The 23,575-nt window shown below is 44.0% G+C and overlaps 1 protein-coding gene across 1 annotated transcript in view; it reads right to left on the bottom strand.

Annotated features, from left to right (window-relative positions):
• The window catches only part of LOC106595568 (thyrotropin-releasing hormone-degrading ectoenzyme), a 410,422-nt gene that overhangs the window by 366,127 nt on the left and 20,720 nt on the right, over positions 1–23,575 (bottom strand). The window contains 1 exon segment of the mRNA XM_082978004.1: positions 15,581–15,854. Within this exon segment, the coding sequence (XP_082834130.1) occupies positions 15,581–15,854 (274 nt within the window).

Below are 23,575 nucleotides of genomic sequence, written 5' to 3'. Positions count from 1 at the left end.
TCTCCTCTTTACAGCAGACAGTACATCTCTGAGGGGAGTACCAGGCTCCTCTCCTCTCTACAGCAGACAGTAAATCTCTGAGGGGAGTACCAGGCTCCTCTCCTCTCCTCTCCTCTCCTCTCCTCTCCTCTCCTCTCCTCTCCTCTCCTCTCCTCTCCTCTCCTCTCCTCTCTACAGCAGACAGTACATCTCTGAGTGGAGTACCAGGTTCCTCTCCTCTCTACAGCAGACAGTACATCTCTGAGGGGAGTACCAGGCTCCTCTCCTCTCTACAGCAGACAGTACATCTCTGAGGGGAGTACCAGACTCCTCTCCTCTCTACAGCAGACAGTACATCTCTGAGTGGAGTACCAGGTTCCTCTCCTCTCTACAGCAGACAGTACATCTCTGAGTGGAGTACCAGGTTCCTCTCCTCTCTACAGCAGACAGTACATCTCTGAGGGGAGTACCAGGCTCCTCTCCTCTCTACAGCAGACAGTACATCTCTGAGTGGAGTACCAGGCTTCTCTGAGGAGAGTGCCAAGCCTGACACCACTTCAATGTTAAAGCACATCATTGTTGTAGGCCAGTGCAGTGTTCTTTAGCTTCCTGACACTGAGACTAGAATGTCTGAGTCCCAAATTGCACCCTATTTGCTGTATAGAGTACTATTTTTGACCAGAGCCTTATGGGCCCTATGGGGCCTGTTCTAAAGTAGTGCACTGTGTAGGGAATAGGGTGCTGTCACGTCCTGACCATAGAAATCTTTTATTTTTCTATGGTAGAGTAGGTCAGGGCGTGACAGAGGGTTTTGTCTAGTTTATTTATGTCTATGTTGGTTCTAGTTTCTTTTTTCTATGTTGGGGGTTTTGTCTAGTTTATGGATTTCTATGTGGGGTTCTAGTTGTTGTATTTCTATGTTGTTGTTTTTAGGGATGATCTCCAATTAGAGGCAGCTGGTCATCGTTGTCTCTAATTGGGGATCATATTTAAGTTGTTGTTTCTCCCACTAGGAGTTGTGGGAGATTATTTTGAGTAAGTGTATGTTGCACCTCTTCGTCACGGTTTGTTGTTTTGTTCATTAGTTTATTTGTATGTCTTGCGTAGTTTCACAGTTAATAAAATGTGGAACGATATACACGCTGCGCCTTGGTCCCATTCTTCAGACAGCCGTGACAGGTGCCATTTGGGACTCAGACCCAGAATGTGATAAGGAACCTGGAGCTCAGCTTTCTGGCTTCTGGTTTTGGAGAAGCAATGTGAAATGTCTGTTCTCTTTCCTACCCAGAGGAATATCTTCAGGACTGGTCTTTCAGTATTGTATGTCATAACAGTAGATGATGCAGGACGATAGTAGTTTCATTCACCTGTAGGGATGAAACATGAGCTATGGGGTGTGTTTTACCAATCCCATCTTGAAAACATGAACATGAGTTAGTGTATCAGGGTGCTCCAGTGTGATGCTCTAGGCAGGGCTATCCTCTGTAGAGCAGTGTGTCAGGGTGCTCCAGTGTGATGCTCTAGGCAGGGCTATCCTCTGTAGAGCAGTGTATCAGGGTGCTCCAGTGTGATGCTCTAGGCAGGGCTATCCTCTGTAGAGCAGTGTATCAGGGTGCTCCAGTGTGATGCTCTAGGCAGGGCTATCCTCTGTAGAGCAGTGTGTCAGGGTGCTCCAGTGTGATGCTCTAGGCAGGGCTATCCTCTGTAGAGCAGTGTGTCAGGGTGCTCCAGTGTGATGCTCTAGGCAGGGCTATCCTCTGTAGAGCAGTGTGTCAGGGTGCTCCAGTGTGATGCTCTAGGCAGGGCTATCCTCTGTAGAGCAGTGTGTCAGGGTGCTCCAGTGTGATGCTCTAGGCAGGGCTATCCTCTGTAGAGCAGTGTGTCAGGGTGCTCCAGTGTGATGCTCTAGGCAGGGCTATCCTCTGTAGAGCAGTGTGTCAGGGTGCTCCAGTGTGTTGCTCTAGGCAGGGCTATCCTCTGTAGAGCAGTGTGTCAGGGTGCTCCAGTGTGTTGCTCTAGGCAGGGCTATCCTCTGTAGAGCAGTGTGTCAGGGTGCTCCAGTGTGATGCTCTAGGCAGGGCTATCCTCTGTAGAGCAGTGTGTCAGGGTGCTCCAGTGTGATGCTCTAGGCAGGGCTATCCTCTGTAGAGCAGTGTGTCAGGGTGCTCCAGTGTGTTGCTCTAGGCTGGGCTATCCTCTGTAAAGCAGTGTGTCAGGGTGCTTCAGTGTGATGCTCTAGGCAGGGCTATCCTCTGTAGAGCAGTGTGTCAGGGTGCTCCAGTGTGATGCTCTAGGCAGGGCTATCCTCTGTAGAGCAGTGTATCACGGTGCTCCAGTGTGATGCTCTAGGCAGGGCTATCCTCTGTAGAGCAGTGTGTCAGGGTGCTTCAGTGTGATGCTCTAGGCAGGGCTATCCTCTGTAGAGCAGTGTGTCAGGGTGCTCCAGTGTGATGCTCTAGGCAGGGCTATCCTCTGTAGAGCAGTGTATCAGGGTGCTCCAGTGTGATGCTCTAGGCAGGGCTATCCTCTGTAGAGCAGTGTGTCAGGGTGCTCCAGTGTGATGCTCTAGGCAGGGCTATCCTCTGTAGAGCAGTGTGTCAGGGTGCTTCAGTGTGATGCTCTAGGCAGGGCTATCCTCTGTAGAGCAGTGTGTCAGGGTGCTCCAGTGTGATGCTCTAGGCAGGGCTATCCTCTGTAGAGCAGTGTATCAGGGTGCTCCAGTGTGCTCCAGGACAAACAGAAGGACAGGTTGTTGAGACATGTAGTTGTCTCTAGATGTCAACCGATGTCAGTAGTTGACGTTGCCTGATGTAAAGAAACATGTTGTTTTATGTAAAGTATTGTTGATACTGTTATGACCCTGTCATCTCACGTACTGCACTATAATGTGTTTCTGACTGGTGTACATGGTTTACTAACATGCTGCTTATTATACTGAGCTATTTCTGTCTGGTTGTCATGTGACTGTCTGTCTGGTTGTCATGTGACTGTCTGTCTGGTGGATGTCATGTGACTGTCTGTCTGGTTGTCATGTGACTGTCTGTCTGGTTGTCATGTGACTGTCTGTCTGGTTGTCATGTGACTGTCTGTCTGGTTGTCATGTGACTGTCTGTCTGGTTGTCATGTGACTCTCTGTCTGTTTGGTTGTCATGTGACTGTCTGTCTGGTGGATGTCATGTGACTGTCTGTCTGGTTGTCATGTGACTGTCTGTCTGGTTGTCATGTGACTGTCTGTCTAGTGGTTGTCATGTGACTGTCTGTCTGGTTGTCATGTGACTGTCTGTCTGGTTGTCATGTGACTGTCTGTCTGGTTGTCATGTGACTGTCTGTCTGGTTGTCACATGACTGTCTGAAACTGATGTGTTAATACTGTTGTCTTGGTTCAGGTCTCTCTTGAAAACTAGATGTTTATCTCAATGCCCAAACTGGTTAACACTCGGAGCGCCGGAATTCCATGTCTTCTAGAATGGCCATGATGATAATTCTGACCGTTGTTATTTCACCCAGATGCGTATGGACCGGAAGTACTAAAATAAGACAATAATGTATTTGCTGACTGTAAGAGAAAATTTGAATTGAAATTCATATTATTTTGTGTTGTTGTTTTAAAGGTTTCAAAATACAGAGATGAAACATGGAACAAAGCAGTTTCATGTCAATTTCCATAGCGTCAATCAGACCGTCACCATAGACAAAAATATATGTCATTAAAATGCTGTAAATTAGCTGATATATGAAGCAATCATAGCAATACAAGGTCCCCAAGAACACATAGGTCCCCAAAAACACAATTTCCAAACGCCTGAAGGAACCACATTCATCTGTACAAACAATAGTATGCAAGTATAAACACCATGGGACCACGTAGCCGTCATACCGCTCAGGAAGGAGACGTGTTCTGTCTCCTAGAGATGAACGTACTTTGGTGCGAAAAGTGCAACTCAATCACAGAACAACAGCAAAGGACCTTGTGAAGATGCTGGAGGAAACAGGTACAAAAGTATCTATATCCACAGTAAAATGAGACCTATATCGACATAACCTGAAAGGCCGCTCAGCAAGGAAGAAGCCACTGCTATAAAACCGCCATAAAAAAGCCAGACTACGGTTTGTAACTGCCCATGGGGACGAAGATCGTACTTTTTGGAGAAATGTCCTCCGGTCTGATGAAACAAAAATAGAACTGTTTGGCCATAATGACCATCATTATGTTTGTAGGAAAAAGGGGGAGGTTTGCAAGCCAAAGAACACCATCCCAACCGTGAAGCACGAGGGTGGCAGCATAATGTTGTGGGGGTGCTTTGCTGCAGGAGGGACTGGTGCACTTCATAAAATAGATGGCATCATGAGGGAGGAAAAATATGTGGATATATTGAAGCAACATCTCAAGACATCAGTCAGGAAGTTAAAGCTTGGTCGCAAATGGGTCTTCCAAATGGACAATGACCCCAAGCATACTTCCAAAGTTGTGGCAAAACGGCTTAAGGACAACAAAGTCAAGATATTGGAGTGGCCATCACAAAGCCCTGACATCAATCCTATAGAAAATATGTGGGCAGAACTGAAAAAGCGTGTGCGAGCAAGGAGGCCTACAAACCTGACTCAGTTCTGTCAGGAGGAATGGGCCAAAATTCACTCAACTTATTGTGGAAAGGTTGTGGAAGGCTACCCGAAACATTTGACCCAAGTTAAACAATTTAAAGGCAATGCTACCACATACTAATTGAGTGTAGGTAAACTTCTGACCCATTGGGAATGTGATGAAAGAAATAAAAGCTGAAATAAATCATTCTCTCTACTATTATTCTGACATTTCACATTCTTAAAATAAAGAGGTGATCCTAATTGACCTAAAACAGGGAATTTGTACTAGGATTAAATGTCAGGAATTGTGAAAAACTGAGATTAAATGTATTTGGCAAAGGTGTATGTATACTTCCGACTTCAACTGTACATATATAACAGTGTATTCGGAAAGTATTCAGACACCTTGACTTTTTACACATTATGTTACGTTACAGCCTTATTCTAAAATCGATTAAAACATTTATTTTCCTTGTTAACCTACACACAATACCCCATAATAACAAATTGAAAAAAAAAAAAAAAAAGTGTTAAACAAATCAAAATATATTTTATACTTGAGATTCTTCAAAGTAGCCACCCTTTGCCTTGATGACAGCTTTGCACACTCTTGGCATTCTCTCAACCAGCTTCACCTGGAATGCTTTTCCAACGGTCTTGAAGCAGTTCCCACGTATGCTGAGCACTTGTTGGCTGTTTTTCCTTCACTCTGCGGTCCAACTCATCCCAAACCATCTCAATTGGGTTGAGGTTGGGTAATTGTGGAGGCCAGGTCATCTGATGCAGTACTGAATCACTGTCCTTCTTGGTCAAATAGCCCTTACCCAGCCTGGCGGTGTGTTGGGTCATTGTCCTGTTGAAAAACCAATTAAAGTCCCACTAAGAGCAAACAGGATGGGATGGTGTATCACTGCAGAATGCTGTGGTAGACATGCTGGTTAAGTGTGCCTTGAATTCTAAATAAATCACAGACAGTGTCACCAGCCATTCACCTACTTTGCGTCTCACAAAGACACGGCGGTCGGATCCAAATATCTCAAATTTGGAATCATCAGACCGGTCTAATGTCCATTGCTTGTGTTTCTTGGGTCAAGCAAGTCTCTTCTTCTTATTGGTGTCCTTTAGTTGTGGTTTCTTTGCAGCAATTTGACCATGAAGGCCTGATTCTTGCAGTCGCCTCTGAACAATTGGTGCAGCGGTCTAATCTCAGTGCTAAAGGCGTCATTACAGTCACCCTGGTTTGAATCCAGGCTTTATCACAACCGGCTGTGACTGGGAGTCCCATAGGGTGTAAGCCGTCATTGTAAATAAGAATTTGTTCTTAACTGACTTGCGTAGTTAAATTAAGTTTAAATAAATAAAATAACAGCTGATGTTGACATGTGTCTGTTACTTGAACTCCGTAAAGCATTTATTTGGGCTGCGATTTCTGAGTTAATGAACGTATCCTCTACAGCAGAGGTAACTCTGGGTCTTCCATTCCTGTGGCGGTCCTCATGAGAGCCAGTTTCATCATAGCGCTTGATGGTTTTTGTGACTGCACTTGAAGAAATGTTTTCTGTATTGACTGACGTTCATGTGTTAAAGTAATGATGGGCCGTCTCTTCTCTTCGCTTATTTGAGCTGTTCCTGCCATAATATGGATTTGGTCTTTTACCAAATAGGGCTATCTTCTGTATACCACCCCTACCTTGTCACAACACAACTGATTGGCTCAAATACACTAAGAAGGAAAGAAATTCCACAAATTAACTTTGAACAAGGCACACCTGTTAAAATTGAAATGCATTTCATTTCATGAAGCTGGTTGAGAGAATGCCAAGAGTGTGCAAAGCTGTCATCAAGGCAAAGGGTGGCTACTTTGAAGAATCTCAAATATGAAATATATTTAGTTTAACACTTTTTTGGATACTACATGATTCCATATGTGTTATTTCATAGTTTTGATGTCTTCACTATTATTCTACAATGTAGAAAATAGTAAAAATAAAGAAAAACCCTTGAATGTGTAGGTGTCCAAACTGTTGACTGGTAATGTATGATGGCTCATAGACATTTGACTAATTATTGGCTAAACTTTGTGCGTGCACTGCATCCTGGCTCATGCCGTTTAGTCTCTATAGACTACAGTTGACACAAGTAATCACTAACGTCCTTGTGCATTTCCCAGACACAACTTTCTGGCAAGTGCTGTAAGTTTTGTGTGTTTTGTTCTGTTTGCAATGCCTGAACACTTGGCACTGTCTCCGCTTGTTCTGCTGCTACTCTGGTCGCGTATCCTCCGGATACTTCAGACCTGGACCTTGGGCAAGCGGCACAGCTTTCCCAGACATGTGGTGTGCTCGGAGCTCTTTTGCTAGTTGAAGCGTATTCTCCCTCTGTGGCAGTTTCCGCCTGCAGGCCTTGTCGTATGCACTGGAATACAATACAATACAACGTATGCTACAATGAAATGCTTACTGCAAGTTCTATAGGCTACACAAAACAATGCCACAAAGAATCGATGTTAACACAGTAAGAAAAATATATATACCTTTGTTGCATTGTAGTGGGTAACCGTGTCAGGCTTTGGCTTTTGGACTCCCTCAACGGTAACAGTAGGGTGCCTTGTGCGGATGAGACAGATGTTCTTTCCTTGCTTACCCTGGTAAAGGGGCAGCATGGCATTCTCACTTCTCAGCACCTGTGTGATGAACAGCTCAGCCTGCTCCTTAGCGGAGGGGGGCAGCACCTGTGTGATGAACAGCTCAGCCTGCTCCTTAGCGGAGGGGGGCAGCACCCATCTTGCCTTGTTTACCAGGCTGATTTCTTTGGAGAGCAGTGCTTTGGCGAGGTCAAGTGAGGTGAAGAAGTTGTCCGTAGTGATGTTTCCTCCCTTCCCCCAGTTAAGGATGAATCATCTTCAACACCACGCTCTCTCCTAGTCTTTAACCAGGTCTCTCCTAGTCTTTAACCAGGTCTCTCCTAGTCTTTAACCAGCTCTCTCCTAGTCTTTAACCAGGTCTCTCCTAGTCTTTAACCAGGTCTCTCCTAGTCTTTAACCAGGTCTCTCCTAGTCTTTAACCAGCTCTCTCCTAGTCTTTAACCAGGTCTCTCCTAGTCTTTAACTATGTCTCTCCTAGTCTTTAACCAGGTCTCTGTGATTAAGCAGGTCTCTCCTAGTCTTTAACCAGGTCTCTCCTAGTCTTTAACCAGGTCTCTCCTAGTCTTTAACCAGGTCTCTCCTAGTCTTTAACCAGGTCTCTCCTAGTCTTTAACCAGGTCTCTCCTAGTCTTTAACCAGCTCTCTCCTAGTCTTTAACCAGGTCTCTCCTAGTCTTTAACCAGGTCTCTCCTAGTCTTTAACCAGCTCTCTCCTAGTCTTTAACCAGGTCTCTCCTAGTCTTTAACTATGTCTCTCCTAGTCTTTAACCAGGTCTCTGTGATTAACCAGGTCTCTCCTAGTCTTTAACCAGGTCTCTCCTAGTCTTTAACCAGGTCTCTCCTAGTCTTTAACCAGGTCTCTCCTAGTCTTTAACCAGGTCTCTCCTAGTCTTTAACCAGCTCTCTCCTAGTCTTTAACCAGGTCTCTCCTAGTCTTTAACCATGTCTCTCCTAGTCTTTAAGCAGGTCTCTCCTAGTCTTTAACCAGGTCTCTCCTAGTCTTTAACCAGCTCTCTCCAAGTCTTTAACCAGGTCTCTCCTAGTCTTTAACCAGGTCTCTCCTAGTCTTTAACTATGTCTCTCCTAGTCTTTAACCATGTCTCTGCGATTAACCAGGTCTCTCCTAGTCTTTAACCAGCTCTCTCCTAGTCTTTAACCAGGTCTCTCCTAGTCTTTAACCATGTCTCTCCTAGTCTTTAACCATGTCTCGGCGATTAACCAGGTCTCTCATCCTTTCCCAGGTATGGTACGACGTTCAACGTGTACATGTTCTTCACATCAGCAGGGTTTGTTGACCACGTACTGAGTAAAGAGGCAACGTGCTTTTGTGGGGAACAGTTGCTCATCCACGGTGATGTTGTTACCTGCCTTTTAGCAAGCAATGATGTTCTCAACGAATTTCACCCACACCTCCGGAAACCAGGGAAATTTTGTCTTCTTGGAGACGTCTGCCTCAGGTCTCTCTCTTGTCAAAACGCAGGAATCTCATGATCTCCCTGTATCAATTCCGGGACATGGTCTCTTTTGAAGAATGCATAGACCCAGTCAGCCAATCAGAAGCTCTCCATACTCTTTGCGCTTTGAGCATCACAGATTCACAACAGTGCAATGAAGGCATTTAGTTGGACAACAGACATGTCCCACCAACTGTCACCTTTACTCTGTGCACCACGGTCCTTGATGTGGTTCAGCATCCCATGATCAAATAAACACAGGAAGGCAGTGAGCGCATCTTCAATATTGCGCTTGGCGTGTGGTGTGAGTCCTGCAGCTTCAGTCATGACATTCTGTCCTTGTCGTCTCCCTACAGTTTCACCTGGCTGCACAAGCTTCCAGACTGTGCCGTCCTTTCCCAATTCCTGTCTCAGGTAGTGGTGGATTTGGCACTGCAGGATTAATAAAAATACATGTAATTCAAGCTTAGTTAGCCTATTTGTAAAAAAGTGGCTTTTTTGAGTGCATTGCCTAGCTGGTAGACCTACAGGTGTCGGCAGTCTGGGTGATGTTGTGGATGGCACAGGCAAAGATGGCAATGGTTATGGATTCGACACTGTTGATAATATCCTAATTAGTTTATTATATCTCATAAAATATAGATGTGAATCAGGGCTAAACTTCTGTTCATACACACAACAATTACAATATTGCGTAACATCACAGTCGGCTTCCATACACAATACAACATGAGGACCTGCTAATAGGCTAATGAAAATAGGCTAATGATAATAGGCTAATGAAAATAGGCTAATGATAATAGGCTAATGCTAATAGGCTAATGATAATAAGCTAATGATAATAGGGCTAATGATAATAGGCTAATGATAATAGGGCTAATGAAAATAGGCTAATGATAATAGGGCTAATGATAATAGGCTAATGCTAATAGGCTAATGATAATAGGCTAATGCTAATAGGCTAATGATAAAAGGGATAAGATAATAATAGCCTAATAATATAAATAATTAGGTCTACAACAACCATGGTAAGCCGATAATAGCCTAATGCCAGTAATAGGCTAATTATAGATAGTAATAGCGGTGACAGGCCAACAATGATGATAATAAGAATATTCTCTTAATAATAAATACATTTGGCTAATAATAAAAATAGAAAAAAAGAACAATAGTATTCTATTCTGATTCAGTTTTTCTAATTGTATTCTATTGCACCTTTATGTGTTGGAGTCTATTGGTCAACGCTTTTCTTGTAAACTAGTTTGCTGTTTGTCAAACCAACAATATTGAGCAATCTTTTGTCCTAGGTAAAAAAAAAGCTGAAGAAGACGCAAGGCCTACCTGGAACATCAGCGGACGCGGACGTCTTGAAGTGGATGTGTCCAAGATGCTGTCTTTTGTGCTGGGCGTCTCTGTATCACTGTCAGAGTCAGGGACATCGGATGAGTTCTCACACACCCATGAGACCATCACTCCCTGCATCAGACTGAATGCCTCCATCAGCCTTTTCCATATCCTGGAGCATGGCTAAAGCCTGCGGGGCGGTCAGCTTTCCTGACAGCTAGACACTAGTTAGTTTTGATCTGTTGTGTTTTATTCTATTGTATAATGCTTCTATTGTATTCTATTGTGTTCCTGTTCCGTTCTATTATAATCTGTTCCAATTCTAACTTCTATTTGCAACTGTATTCTATAGATTCTGTATTCTAGAATCTAAAGGCTACTTTCCTTCCTGCTCATTTCAAAGCAAGTAAACAACAACAGTTGCTAAGCAACATCCAATGCCGGAAACACCAGGTGGGAAAAAGAACAAAGGAATAGCAAGCAACAAAAACAGTAGCTGTGTGGAAGCTTACAGTGGCTAAAACATGCCTGGGATCATTGTTACCATCATGGCCCTTTCAGGTACAATTTCTCAGAACGTCTTTGTCTTTTATGATATTGATCTCACTGTGCTGCTAGACTGTAAAATACACATATTTAGGAAAAGTCCGGGAAAGGTGGTTTCAAGGTTTTTATTGAAATGAAGTTATTTCAAATTACAACATTGAAAAAGGTCAGATTGACCATCTTGGCAGTTCCAGTGTTAAATAAAGGTTAAATAAAAACAACTGTTTTCCCTCAGTGCGGCCTACTGCCCACTCCACTTCACAGCATTGATGCCAACTGCAACGGACATGGAGTACTCTGCTACACGCTTCTCCTCACTACACTTCCCCGGATATATGCAAGCCCTAACTCCGTTCCTCATCTCCCCTCGCTGCGTACGCACGCCACGCTCCGATGATGGATGAGTTGAGACCGGCCAGTGTTGTCACGGTAATTTGATTGATGGGTTAGTGGCAGTGTGAGGGGTGAGCCATAGGAGGAGGTCTGTATGGAAATAAATGCTGCAGATATGGCCGGTCATTAAAGGTGCTGTTGAGAAGGTGATGTTCCTGTAATAAGGGATAGGAGGACTACAGGCGGCGATGTGAGGTGTGTGTGTGTGTGTGTGTGTGTGTGTGTGTGTGTGTGTGTGTGTGTGTGTGTGTGTGTGTGTGTGTGTGTGTGTGGTGTGTGTGTGTGTGTGTGTGTGTGTGTGTGTGTGTGTGTGTGTGTGTAGGGAGATATTGGGCAATGCCCTTGGATAATGACAGTGGAAATGAATGGGGAGTAATTAAAGTGGGATGACGAAGATCATGATGACAATGATGATGAAGGACGAGGGGGAGGGGAACCCAAGGTTAACAGGAAGGGAAGGTGAGAAAGTTGTCAAGATAATGAAGATAATTGTCTGAAGGAGAGGAGAGGACACCTGCTGAATACTGTTTTCAATAGCTAATGTTGACTGCATCCCAAATGGCTCCCTATTCCCTATATAGGGCATTAGTTTTGAACAGAACTCTATGGGCCATAGTGCACTTTATAGGGAAAAGTGAGCCATTTGGGACATGGCCATTGTTGCTGTTCTGTTAATAAGGTCAGGCATGATGTCTCATCTCTTCTTTGAAGCAGACAAGCTGCCAAATGGTTCAGACACTGCAAAGAGTTTTGAATGGCAGCTCTCAAACTGGCACGTAGTATGAGGACCTCTTTAGAAAGTGTTTGTAGTGATTTACATTTACATTTTAGTCATTTAGCAGACGCTCTTATCCAGAGCGACTTACAGTAGTGAATGCATACATTTCATACATTGTTTTCCATACTGGTCCCCCGTGGGAATCGAACCCACAACCCTGGCGTGCAAACACCATGCTCTATCAGCTGAGCCACACGGGACCACAAGTGATGACAGTATTAACTCTTTAGAAGGTGTTTGTAGTGATGACAGTATTAACTCTTTAGAAGGTGTTTGTAGTGATGACAGTATTAACTCTTTAGAAGGTGTTTGTAGTGATGACAGTATTAACTCTTTAGAAGGTGTTTGTAGTGATGACAGTATTAACTCTTTAGAAGGTGTTTGTAGTGATGACAGTATCAACTCTTTAGAAGGTGTTTGTAGTGATGACAGTATTAACTCTTTAGAAGGTGTTTGTAGTGATGACAGTATTAACTCTTTAGAAGGTGTTTGTAGTGATGACAGTATTAACTCTTTAGAAGGTGTTTGTAGAGATGACAGTATTAACTCTTAGAAGGTGTTTGTAGTGATGACAGTATTAACTCTTTAGAAGGTGTTTGTAGTGATGACAGTATTAACTCTTTAGAAGGTGTTTGTAGTGATGACAGTATTAACTCTTTAGAAGGTGTTTGTAGTGATGACAGTATTAACTCTTTAGAAGGTGTTTGTAGTGATGACAGTATTAACTCTTTAGAAGGTGTTTGTAGTGATGACAGTATTAACTCTTTAGAAGGTGTTTGTAGTGATGACAGTATTAACTCTTTAGAAGGTGTTTGTAGTGATGACAGTATTAACTCTTTAGAAGGTGTTTGTAGTGATGACAGTATCAACTCTTTAGAAGGTGTTTGTAGTGATGACAGTATTAACTCTTTAGAAGGTGTTTGTAGTGATGACAGTATCAACTCTTTAGAAGGTGTTTGTAGTGATGACAGTATTAACTCTTTAGAAGGTGTTTGTAGTGATGACAGTATTAACTCTTTAGAAGGTGTTTGTAGTGATGACAGTATTAACTCTTTAGAAGGTGTTTGTAGTGATGACAGTATTAACTCTTTAGAAGGTGTTTGTAGTGATGACAGTATTAACTCTTTAGAAGGTGTTTGTAGTGATGACAGTATTAACTCTTTAGAAGGTGTTTGTAGTGATGACAGTATTAACTCTTTAGAAGGTGTTTGTAGTGATGACAGTATTAACTCTTTAGAAGGTGTTTGTAGTGATGACAGTATTAACTCTTTTAGAAGGTGTTTGTAGTGATGACAGTATTAACTCTTTAGAAGGTGTTTGTAGTGATGACAGTATTAACTCTTTAGAAGGTGTTTGTAGTGATGGCAGTATTAACTCTTTAGAAGGTGTTTGTAGTGATGACAGTATTAACTCTTTAGAGGAGTTTGAGGTGTTTGTGGTAGTGATGACAGTATTAACTCTTTAGAAGGTGTTTGTAGTGATGACAGTATTAACTCTTTAGAAGGTGTTTGTAGTGATGACAGTATTAACTCTTTAGAAGGTGTTTGTAGTGATGACAGTATTAACTCTTTAGAAGGTGTTTGTAGTGATGACAGTATTAACTCTTTAGAAGGTGTTTGTAGTGATGGCAGTATTAACTCTTTAGAAGGTGTTTGTAGTGATGACAGTATTAACTCTTTAGAAGGTGTTTGTAGTGATGACAGTATTAACTCTTTAGAAGGTGTTTGTAGTGATGACAGTATTAACTCTTTAGAAGGTGTTTGTAGTGATGACAGTATTAACTCTTTAGAAGGTGTTTGTAGTGATGACAGTATTAACTCTTTAGAAGGTGTTTGTAGTGATGACAGTATCAACTCTTTAGAAGGTGTTTGTAGTGATGACAGTATCAACTCTTTAGAAGGTGTTTGTAGTGATGACAGTATTAACTCTTTAGAAGGTGTTTGTAGTGATGACAGTATTAACTCTTTAGAAGGTGTTTGTAGTGATGACAGTATTAACTCTTTAGAAGGTGTTTGTAGTGATGACAGTATCAACTCTTTAGAAGGTGTTTGTAGTGATGACAGTATCAACTCTTTAGAAGGTGTTTGTAGTGATGACAGTATCAACTCTTTAGAAGGTGTTTGTAGTGATGACAGTATCAACTCTTTAGAAGGTGTTTGTAGTGATGACAGTATCAACTCTTTAGAAGGTGTTTGTAGTGATGACAGTATTAACTCTTTAGAAGGTGTTTGTAGTGATGACAGTATTAACTCTTTAGAAGGTGTTTGTAGTGATGACAGTATTAACTCTTTAGAAGGTGTTTGTAGTGATGACAGTATTAACTCTTTAGAAGGTGTTTGTAGTGATGACAGTATTAACTCTTTAGAAGGTGTTTGTAGTGATGACAGTATTAACTCTTTAGAAGGTGTTTGTAGTGATGACAGTATTAACTCTTTAGAAGGTGTTTGTAGTGATGACAGTATTAACTCTTTAGAAGGTGTTTGTAGTGATGACAGTATTAACTCTTTAGAAGGTGTTTGTAGTGATGACAGTATTAACTCTTTAGAAGGTGTTTGTAGTGATGACAGTATTAACTCTTTAGAAGGTGTTTGTAGTGATGACAGTATTAACTCTTTAGAAGGTGTTTGTAGTGATGACAGTATTAACTCTTTAGAAGGTGTTTGTAGTGATGACAGTATTAACTCTTTAGAAGGTGTTTGTAGTGATGACAGTATTAACTCTTTAGAAGGTGTTTGTAGTGATGACAGTATTAACTCTTTAGAAGGTGTTTGTAGTGATGACAGTATTAACTCTTTAGAAGGTGTTTGTAGTGATGACAGTATTAACTCTTTAGAAGGTGTTTGTAGTGATGACAGTATTAGTGGGAAACAGCAGCAGTCTACTCCACATGTCAGTATCAAGGGTAATCAATAGATAAACATACTAAAGGACAAAGTGGGCTTTATCCTCAGACTTGATTGGTCAGTAGACAGCCTATCATGAGTTATTTCATCTTAATGTAGGGTTAGGTAATGAGGATACAGCTAGTGGAGAGAGCATGTTAAATGTCTCTGACTTTATAGGCCTACTTTATACTGTATACAGTGTTTCTTTTGGAAACAGTAATACTGTGTTTCCAAGCCAATTTTCCCCTTGGGCACAATAAAGTTGATCTTATCTTCTGACATTAACTCCCCACCACTCCACTGTTGGACGTTAGAGAGCCTTTTGTGGCCTCACATCCCAATGGGGATAAACAGGATTAAGTCAGTCAGTCAGTAAGACTGTAACTCTACACCACTCCACTCTCAGTGGTTACCTGTCTGTAGGTGCAGTTACAGACTGCCGAGGGTTAAGGTTAGGGTTAAGGTTAGGGTTAAGGTTAGGGTTAGGGGGTCACTAGTGTAACTCTACACCACTCCACTCTCAGTGGTTACCTGTCTGTAGGTGCAGTTACAGACTGCCGAGGGTTAAGGTTAGGGTTAAGGTTAGGGTTAGGGTTAGGGGGTCACTAGTGTAACTCACCACCACTCCACTCTCAGTGGTTACCTGTCTGTAGGTAAAGTTACAGACAGCCCAGGGTTAGGGTTAGGCTAAGGTTAAGGTTAGGGTTAGGGTTAGGGGGGGTCACTAGGATAACTCACCACCACTCCACTCTCAGTGGTCACCTCTCTGTAGGTAAAGTTACAGACGGCCCAGGGTTAGGGTTAGGCTAAGGTTAAGGTTAGGGTTAGGGTTAGGGGGGGTCACTAGTGTAACTCACCACCACTCCACTCTCAGTGGTCACCTCTCTGTAGGTAAAGTTACAGACGGCCCAGGGTTAGGGTTAGGCTAAGGTTAAGGTTAGGGTTAGGGTTAGGGGGTCACTAGGATAACTCACCACCACTCCACTCTCAGTGGTCACCTCTCTGTAGGTAAAGTTACAGACGGCCCAGGCCAGGTAGTAGGTGGACATACGAGGGGTCCTGGAGAAGTGGTTGGTCACCCAGCCATCATCATCAGATATAGAGGCCTCTACAGGCATGTTGGAGAGAGAGAGGTAGGAGGCATCGTGTCTCAGGCTGACCCGGAACGTGGCCTTGTAGATGGGCTCATCAAAACACGGAAAGGCCTTTCTGGCGTGGGTGGGGGAGAACTGTGTCACCGCCATGTACCTGGAGAGAGGGGGAGGGAGAGAGAAGAGAGAGGGGGAGGGAGAGAGAGAGAGAGAGGGAGGGAAGAGAGGGAGAGGGAGAGAAGAAAGAGAGGGAGAGGGAGAGAAGAAAGATAGAAGGGGCGGGAGAGGGAGAGAAGGGAGAGGGGGAGGGATAGAGAAGAGAGAGGGGAGGGAGATAAAAGAGAGAGGGGGAGGGAGAAGAGAGAGAGGGGGAGGGAAAGGGAGAGAGAAGAGACAGAGGGAGAGAGGAGGAGGGAGAGGAAGAGAAGAGAGAGAGGGGGAAGGAGAGGGGGAGGGAGAGAGAGAGAGAAAACAGATTTAGAGAATGACAGTAAGACAGAGAGATGTAGAGGAGGAAAGGGAGAGAGAGATAGAAAGACAGAGAGATGTAGAGGAGGAAAGGGAGAGAGAGATAGAAAGACAGAGAGATGTAGAGGAGGAAAGGGAGAGAGAGATAGAAAGACAGAGAGATGTAGAGGAGGAAAGGGAGAGAGAGATAGAAAGACAGAGAGATGTAGAGGAGGAAAGGGAGAGAGAGATAGAAAGACAGAGAGATGTAGAGGAGGAAAGGGAGAGAGAGATAGAAAGACAGAGATGTAGAGGAGGAAAGGGAGAGAGAGATAGAAAGACAGAGAGATGTAGAGGAGGAAAGGGAGAGAGAGATAGAAAGACAGAGAGATGTAGAGGAGGAAAGGGGGAGAGAGATAGAAAGACAGAGAGATGTAGAGGAGGAAAGGGAGAGAGAGATAGAAAGATAGAGAGATGTAGAGGAGGAAAGGGAGAGAGAGATAGAAAGACAGAGAGATGTAGAGGAGGAAAGGGAGAGAGAGATAGAAAGACAGAGAGATGTAGAGGAGGAAAGGGAGAGAGAGATAGAAAGACAGAGAGATGTAGAGGAGGAAAGGGAGAGAGAGATAGAAAGACAGAGAGATGTAGAGGAGGAAAGGGAGAGAGAGATAGAAAGACAGAGAGATGTAGAGGAGGAAAGGGAGAGAGAGATAGAAAGACAGAGAGATGTAGAGGAGGAAAGGGAGAGAGAGATAGAAAGACAGAGAGATGTAGAGGAGGAAAGGGAGAGAGAGATAGAAAGACAGAGAGATGTAGAGGAGGAAAGGGAGAGAGAGATAGAAAGACAGAGAGATGTAGAGGAGGAAAGGGAGAGAGAGATAGAAAGACAGAGAGATGTAGAGGAGGAAAGGGAGAGAGAGATAGAAAGACAGAGAGGGAGATAGAGAGGGGGAGAGAGATAGAAAGACAGAGAGAGGGAGATAGAGAGGGGGAGAGAGATAGAAAGAAAGAGAGGGAGGGAGAGAGGGGTGGGAAGAGTGTGAGAAAGAGGGGAGGAGGAGGAGGGAGAGGGGACGGGGGAGAGAGAGAGCAAAGAGTTCGTTTCCCATTAGATTAGGAGATAAAAGGAACCTAATGGCTGAGAGTTGTTCTATACTTAGAAAATAGTGATTTCATCTTGACTATTGCCTTCTTGTCACCCTGGAACACTGATGAGCTCTGAGTTCACAATGAAACAGATAGGCCTCCTGTTTTGGTTTTACATATCACTGAAAGTGCTCCAGAATCTGTTACAGTAGAGTAAAGGCCATACTAGGTTGGCTTTGCTCTGAGCAGAACTCGGCTAGGTGAAGTGAACGTCTGTGCTCGCGTACTCCTTTACAATACATTTGTTTAAAAAAACAAGAAAAAAAGCATCAATATTAATGTTTGTCCCTCTTGAGCTGCCGTAGCAACAACGTAGCCAGTACACTTCCTCAAAATAATCAGAATTAATCTAAGGTAATTCAAGAAATCTGTCATTTTTTGCAGAGGAAGTCTTTGCAGAGGAAGCAATTTTACATCTAAGATGTTTGACGCAGTATTTCTCAAGTGAAAAAAAATATGTATGAAAACTAGTTGTCTGTCATTGAATGACAACAAACACTTAATTGAAGAATCCCTATTGTTGACCAATCACTGACGAAGGGGGTAGACTTCAGTTCAAGAAGAAAAAAAATGCTTGAACAGCACGCAAACACCATAATGAACAAAAACATCCCAAAATGTTGTCATAATATACAGCATGAACGGTTTCCACTGGGAAGCATACGGTAAGTTTTAGTAATCGCAGAACACGGGTGAAAAGTATCTCATATAATTCCCAGTTGGTTGAGAGTTCTTCCTGTGCAAATGCGCTGACCTACAGTACCAGTCAAAAGTTTGGACACATCTACTCATTCCAGGGTTTTTCTTTATTTTTTACTATTTTCTACATTGTAGAACAACAGTGAAGACATCAAAACTATGAAATAACACATATGGAATCATGTAGTATTTAGAACCTGTAAGTAAGCATTTCACTGTAAGGTCTACACCTGTTGTATTCGGCGCACATGACAAATAAACTTTGATTTGATTTAGTAGCTAAAAAAGTTCAAATAAAAAAATATTTAACATTTAAGATTCTTCAAAGTAGCCACTCTTTGCCTTGATGACAGCTTTGGACACTCTTGGCATTTTCTCAACCAGCTTCACCTGGAATGCTTTTCCAGCAGTCTTGAAGGAGTTCCCACATATGCTGATCACTGCTTTTCCTTCACTCTGCGGTCCAACTCATACCAAACCATCACAATTGGGTTGAAGTCAGGTGATGGTGGACAAGTCATCTGATGCAGCACTCAATCACTCTCCTTCTTGGTCAAATAGCCCTTACCCAGCCTGGAGGTGTGTTGGGGTCATTGTCCTGTTGAAAAACAAATGATAGTCCTACTAAGAGCAAACCAGATGGGATGGCGTATCACTGCAGAATGCTGTGGTAGCCATGCTGGTTATGTGTGCCTTGAATTCTAAATAAATCACTGACAGCGTCACCAGCAAAGCACCCCCACACCATCACACCTCCTCCTCCATGCTTCACGGTGGGAATCAAACATGCAGAGATCATCCATTCACCTACTTTGCGTCTCACAAAGACACGGCGGTTGGAACCAAAAATCTCAACTTTGGACTCATCAGACCAAAGGACAGATTTCCACTGGTCTAATGTCCATTGCTCGTGTTTCTTGGCCCAAGCAAGTCTCTTCTTATTATTGGTGTCCTTTAGTAGTGGTTTCTTTGCAGCAATTTGACCATGAAGGCCTGATTTACGGTCTCCTCTGAACAGTTGATGTTGAGATGTGTCTGTTACTTGAACTCCATGAAGCATTTATTTGGCTTGCAATTTCTGAGGCTGGTAACTCTAATGAACATATCCTCTGCAGCAGAGGTAACTCTGGGTCTTCCGTTCCTGTGGCGGTCCTCATGAGAGCCAGTTTCATCATAGCACTTGATGGTTTTTGCGACTGCACTTGAAGAAACTTTCAAAGTCATTGAAATGTTCCATATTGACTAACCTTCATGTCTTAAAGTAATGATGGACTGACTGTTCCTGCCATAATATGGACTTGGTACTTTACCAAATAGGGCTATCTTCTGTATACCACCCCTACCTTGTCACAACACAACTGATTGGCTCAAATTCATTAAGAAGAACATTTATTCTAAATATTAACTTTTAACAAGTTGCACCTGTTAAATGAAATGTATTTCAGGTGACTACTTCATGAAGCTGGTTGAGAGAATGTCAAGAGTGGGCAAATCTGTCAAGGCAAAGGGTGGCTACTTTGAAGAATCTAAAATCTCAAATATATTTTGACATGTTGAACCCTTTTTTGGATACTACATGATCCCATATGTGTTATTTCATAGTTGTGATATCTTCACTATTATTCTACGATGTAGAAAATATTAAAAATGAAGAATGAGTAGGTGTGTCCAAACTTTTGACTGGTACTGTATATATTACATCTATTTGATCAATAATAGCTGCTCCTGGCAGCTTCTGTTGTGGAGAAGGCTTGGCTTCACTTAAAAGAAGGCTTGGCTTCACTTAAAAGTAAGGTCTTGGCTTTCACTTATGAAATGAAGTCTTGGTTTCATTTGAAAGAAGTCTTGGTATTCATTTGAAATAAGTCTTGGTTTCATTTGAAAGTAAGTCTTGGTTTCATTTGAAATAAGTCTTGGTTTCATTTGAAAGAAGTCTTGGTATTCATTTGAAATAAGTCTTGGTTTCATTTGAAATAAGTCTTGGTTTCATTTGAAATAAGTCTTGGTTTCATTTGAAAGAAGTCTTGGTTTCATTTGAAAGAAGTCTTGGTTTCATTTGAAATAAGTCTTGGTTTCATTTGAAAGAAGTCTTGGCTTCACTTGAAAGCCACCCCTCACAGTGCTACAGCTGAATTGGTGCCCACGTCAGCTCGTTATAGCAACTCAACGCTACAGAGACATGGTCACAGTAACAATCTTATAAATGACAGCCGGCCATCCGGTTTGTTAACTTCCTCTCCTGTAGTCTATTCCAAGACTCCGCGTAGTCACAGTTAGTGACTAAATTACATTCTAGAATAGTCAGAATCTTTTTAACAGTATGAGGTTTTATTTGCTATTTTTGCTAACTTGTTTCCCATTCCCAAACATTAGTTTAAAAATATATATATTTTCCTACTTTCCTGTTCCAAAATCCTCCTTTTAATTATCATTCCAGAGACAGAGCCATGTCTGAGAGAATAAAGTGCAGCATCAGGACTTCTGGGAAAAGGTCTGGGAGCCTCAGTTAGATTGGCAGTGGGGTGAGGAGAGACTCTCCTCTCAGTTAGATTGGCAGTGGGGTGAGGAGAGACTCTCCTCTCAGTTAGATTGGCAGTGGGGTGAGGAGAACCTCTCCTCTCAGTTAGATTGGCAGTGGGGTGAGGAGAACCTCTCCTCTCAGTTAGATTGGCAGTGGGGTGAGGAGAACCTCTCCTCTCAGTTAGATTGGCAGTGGGGTGAGGAGAGACTCTCCTCTCAGTTAGATTGGCAGTGGGGTGAGGAGAACCTCTCCTCTCAGTTAGATTGGCAGTGGGGTGAGGAGAACCTCTCCTCTCAGTTAGATTGGCAGTGGGGTGAGGAGAACCTCTCCTCTCAGTTAGATTGGCAGTGGGGTGAGGAGAACCTCTCCTCTCAGTTAGATTGGCAGTGGGGTGAGGAGAACCTCTCCTCTCAGTTAGATTGGCAGTGGGGTGAGGAGAACCTCTCCTCTCAGTTAGATTGGCAGTGGGGTGAGGAGAACCTCTCCTCTCAGTTAGATTGGCAGTGGGGTGAGGAGAACCTCTCCTCTCAGTTAGATTGGCAGTGGGGTGAGGAGAACCTCTCCTCTCAGTTAGATTGGCAGTGGGGTGAGGAGAACCTCTCCTCTCAGTTAGATTGGCAGTGGGGTGAGGAGAACCTCTCCTCTCAGTTAGATTGGCAGTGGGGTGAGGAGAACCTCTCCTCTCAGTTAGATTGGCAGTGGGGTGAGGAGAACCTCTCCTCTCAGTTAGATTGGCAGTGGGGTGAGGAGAACCTCTCCTCTCAGATGGATTGGCAGTGGGGTGAGGAGAACCTCTCCTCTCAGTTAGATTGGCAGTGGGGTGAGGAGAACCTCTCCTCTCAGTTAGATTGGCAGTGGGGTGAGGAGAACCTCTCCTCTCAGTTAGATTGGCAGTGGGGTGAGGAGAACCTCTCCTCTCAGTTAGATTGGCAGTGGGGTGAGGAGAGGGTGGATTGTGTGTGTGTGTGTGTGTGTGTGTGTGTGTGTGTGTGTGTGTGTGTGTGTGTGTGTGTGTGTGTGTGTGTGTGTGTGTGTGTGTGTGTGTGTGTGTGTGTGTGTGTGTGTGTGTGTGTGTGGAAGTAGAAGTTAAGGAGGGGGCTCTGAGTTAACTAAGCCACAGTCATGATGTTAGTGATGTTATTGATGTCAGTGATTGAAGCAGTGATTTCCAACATCATCCAACACACTGTATAATAACCAGACAGCTGGATTACAGAGTATCAAAGCATCTCAAACCACTGAGGAGAGGAGGAGGAGGAGGAAGGAGGGAGGAGGAGGAGAACTGGCCTTTACCTCTACAGGGACCAGACCTCTTTTTCATCCCTCCATCCTCTCTCCACTCTCTCTTTCATCAGTCCATCCTCTGCTATGGACGTCAGGGATATAAAGGGAGACCAGTGAGCATCTCTCTCCCAAAATCCTGAGTGCTGGTCTGCTTTCATCATAGAGCCTCTCTAATGTATTCCTGTGTGACTGAAGGCTCTGACTCAGCATGCATCCCATATGGCACCCTATTCCCTATATAGTGCACTACTTTAGACCAGGGACCTATTCCCTATATAGTGCACTACTTTAGACCAGAGCCCTATTCCCTATATAGTGCACTACTTTAGACCAGAGCCCTATTCCCTTTATAGTGCACTACTTTAGACCAGAGCCCTATTCCCTATATAGTGCACTACTTTCGACCAGGCTGTTGTCTGTTTGTTTATACAATGCTGAGGTTTGGCTGACTCGCAGACTGGCTGACTAGCTGACTGGCTGACTGGCTGACTGGCTCACTAAATGACTGGCTGACTGGTTGACTGGTTGACTGGCTGACTAAATGACTGGCTGACTGGTTGACTGGTTGACTGGCTGACTAAATGACTGGCTGACTGGTTGACTGGTTGACTGGCTGACTAAATGACTGGTTGACTGGCTGACTGGTTGACTGGCTGACTAGCTGACTGGTTGACTGGCTGACTGACTGGTTGACTGGTTGACTGGCTGACTAAATGACTGGTTGACTGGTTGACTGGCTGACTCGCTGACTGGCTGACTAAATGACTGGTTGACTGGTTGACTGGCTGACTAAATGACTGGCTGACTGGCTGACTCGCTGACTGGCTGACTGGCTGACTAAATGACTGGTTTACTGGTTGACTGGCTGACTGGCTGACTAAATGACTGGTTGACTGGCTGACTGGTTGACTGGCTGACTAAATGACTGGTTGACTGGCTGACTGGCTGACTAAATGACTGGTTGACTGGCTGACTCGCTGACTGGCTGACTGGCTGACTGGCTGACTGGTTGACTGGCTGACTCGCTGACTAAATGACTGGTTGACTGGCTGACTGGTTGACTGGCTGACTGGCTGACTGGTTTATTGGCTGACTGGTTGACTGACTGAATGGTTGACTGAATGACTGGTTGACTGGCTGAATGGTTGACTGGTTGACTAGCTGAATGGCTGAACAGCCCTCTGCTTTGCCTTTAGGATTAACCTGGGTAGTCCAACCATAACACCGTAATCCACACAGTTTCTTTGCCTAGTGGACGTGACAGCTAGGAAGAGGTTAAGAGAGGGGGGAGAGAGGAGGGAGAGAGGGGGGAGAGAGGGGGGAGAGTGGAGGGAGAGAGGTAGGGAGAGAGGGTGGAGAGAGGAGGGAGAGAGGGGGGAGAGAGGGGGGAGAGTGGAGGGAGAGAGGGGGGAGAGAGGGGGGAGAGAGGAGGGAGAAAGGTAGGGAGAGAGGTAGGGAGAGAGGTAGGGAGAGAGGGGGAGAGAGGGGGGAGAGTAGAGGGAGAGAGGGGGGAGAGAGGGGGGAGAGAGGGGGGAGAGTGGAGGGAGAGAGGGGGAGAGAGGGGGGAGAGAGGAGGGAGAGAGGAGGGAGAGAGGGGGGAGAGAGGAGGGAGAGAGGGGGCGAGAGAGGAGGGAGAGAGGGGGGAGAGAGAGGGGGGAGAGTGGAGGGAGAGAGGGGGGAGAGGTAGGGAGAGAGGGGGGAGAGAGGGGGAGAGTGGAGGGAGAGAGGGGGGAGAGAGGGGGGAGAGAGGAGGGAGAGAAGGGGGAGAGAGGAGGGAGAGA

The sequence above is a fragment of the Salmo salar genome, chromosome 07 (assembly GCF_965601325.2).
Source record: "Salmo salar chromosome 07, fSalSal1, whole genome shotgun sequence".
NCBI classification, from domain to species: Eukaryota; Metazoa; Chordata; class Actinopteri; order Salmoniformes; family Salmonidae; genus Salmo; species Salmo salar.
This window is presented reverse-complemented; position numbering and strand designations above follow the sequence as displayed.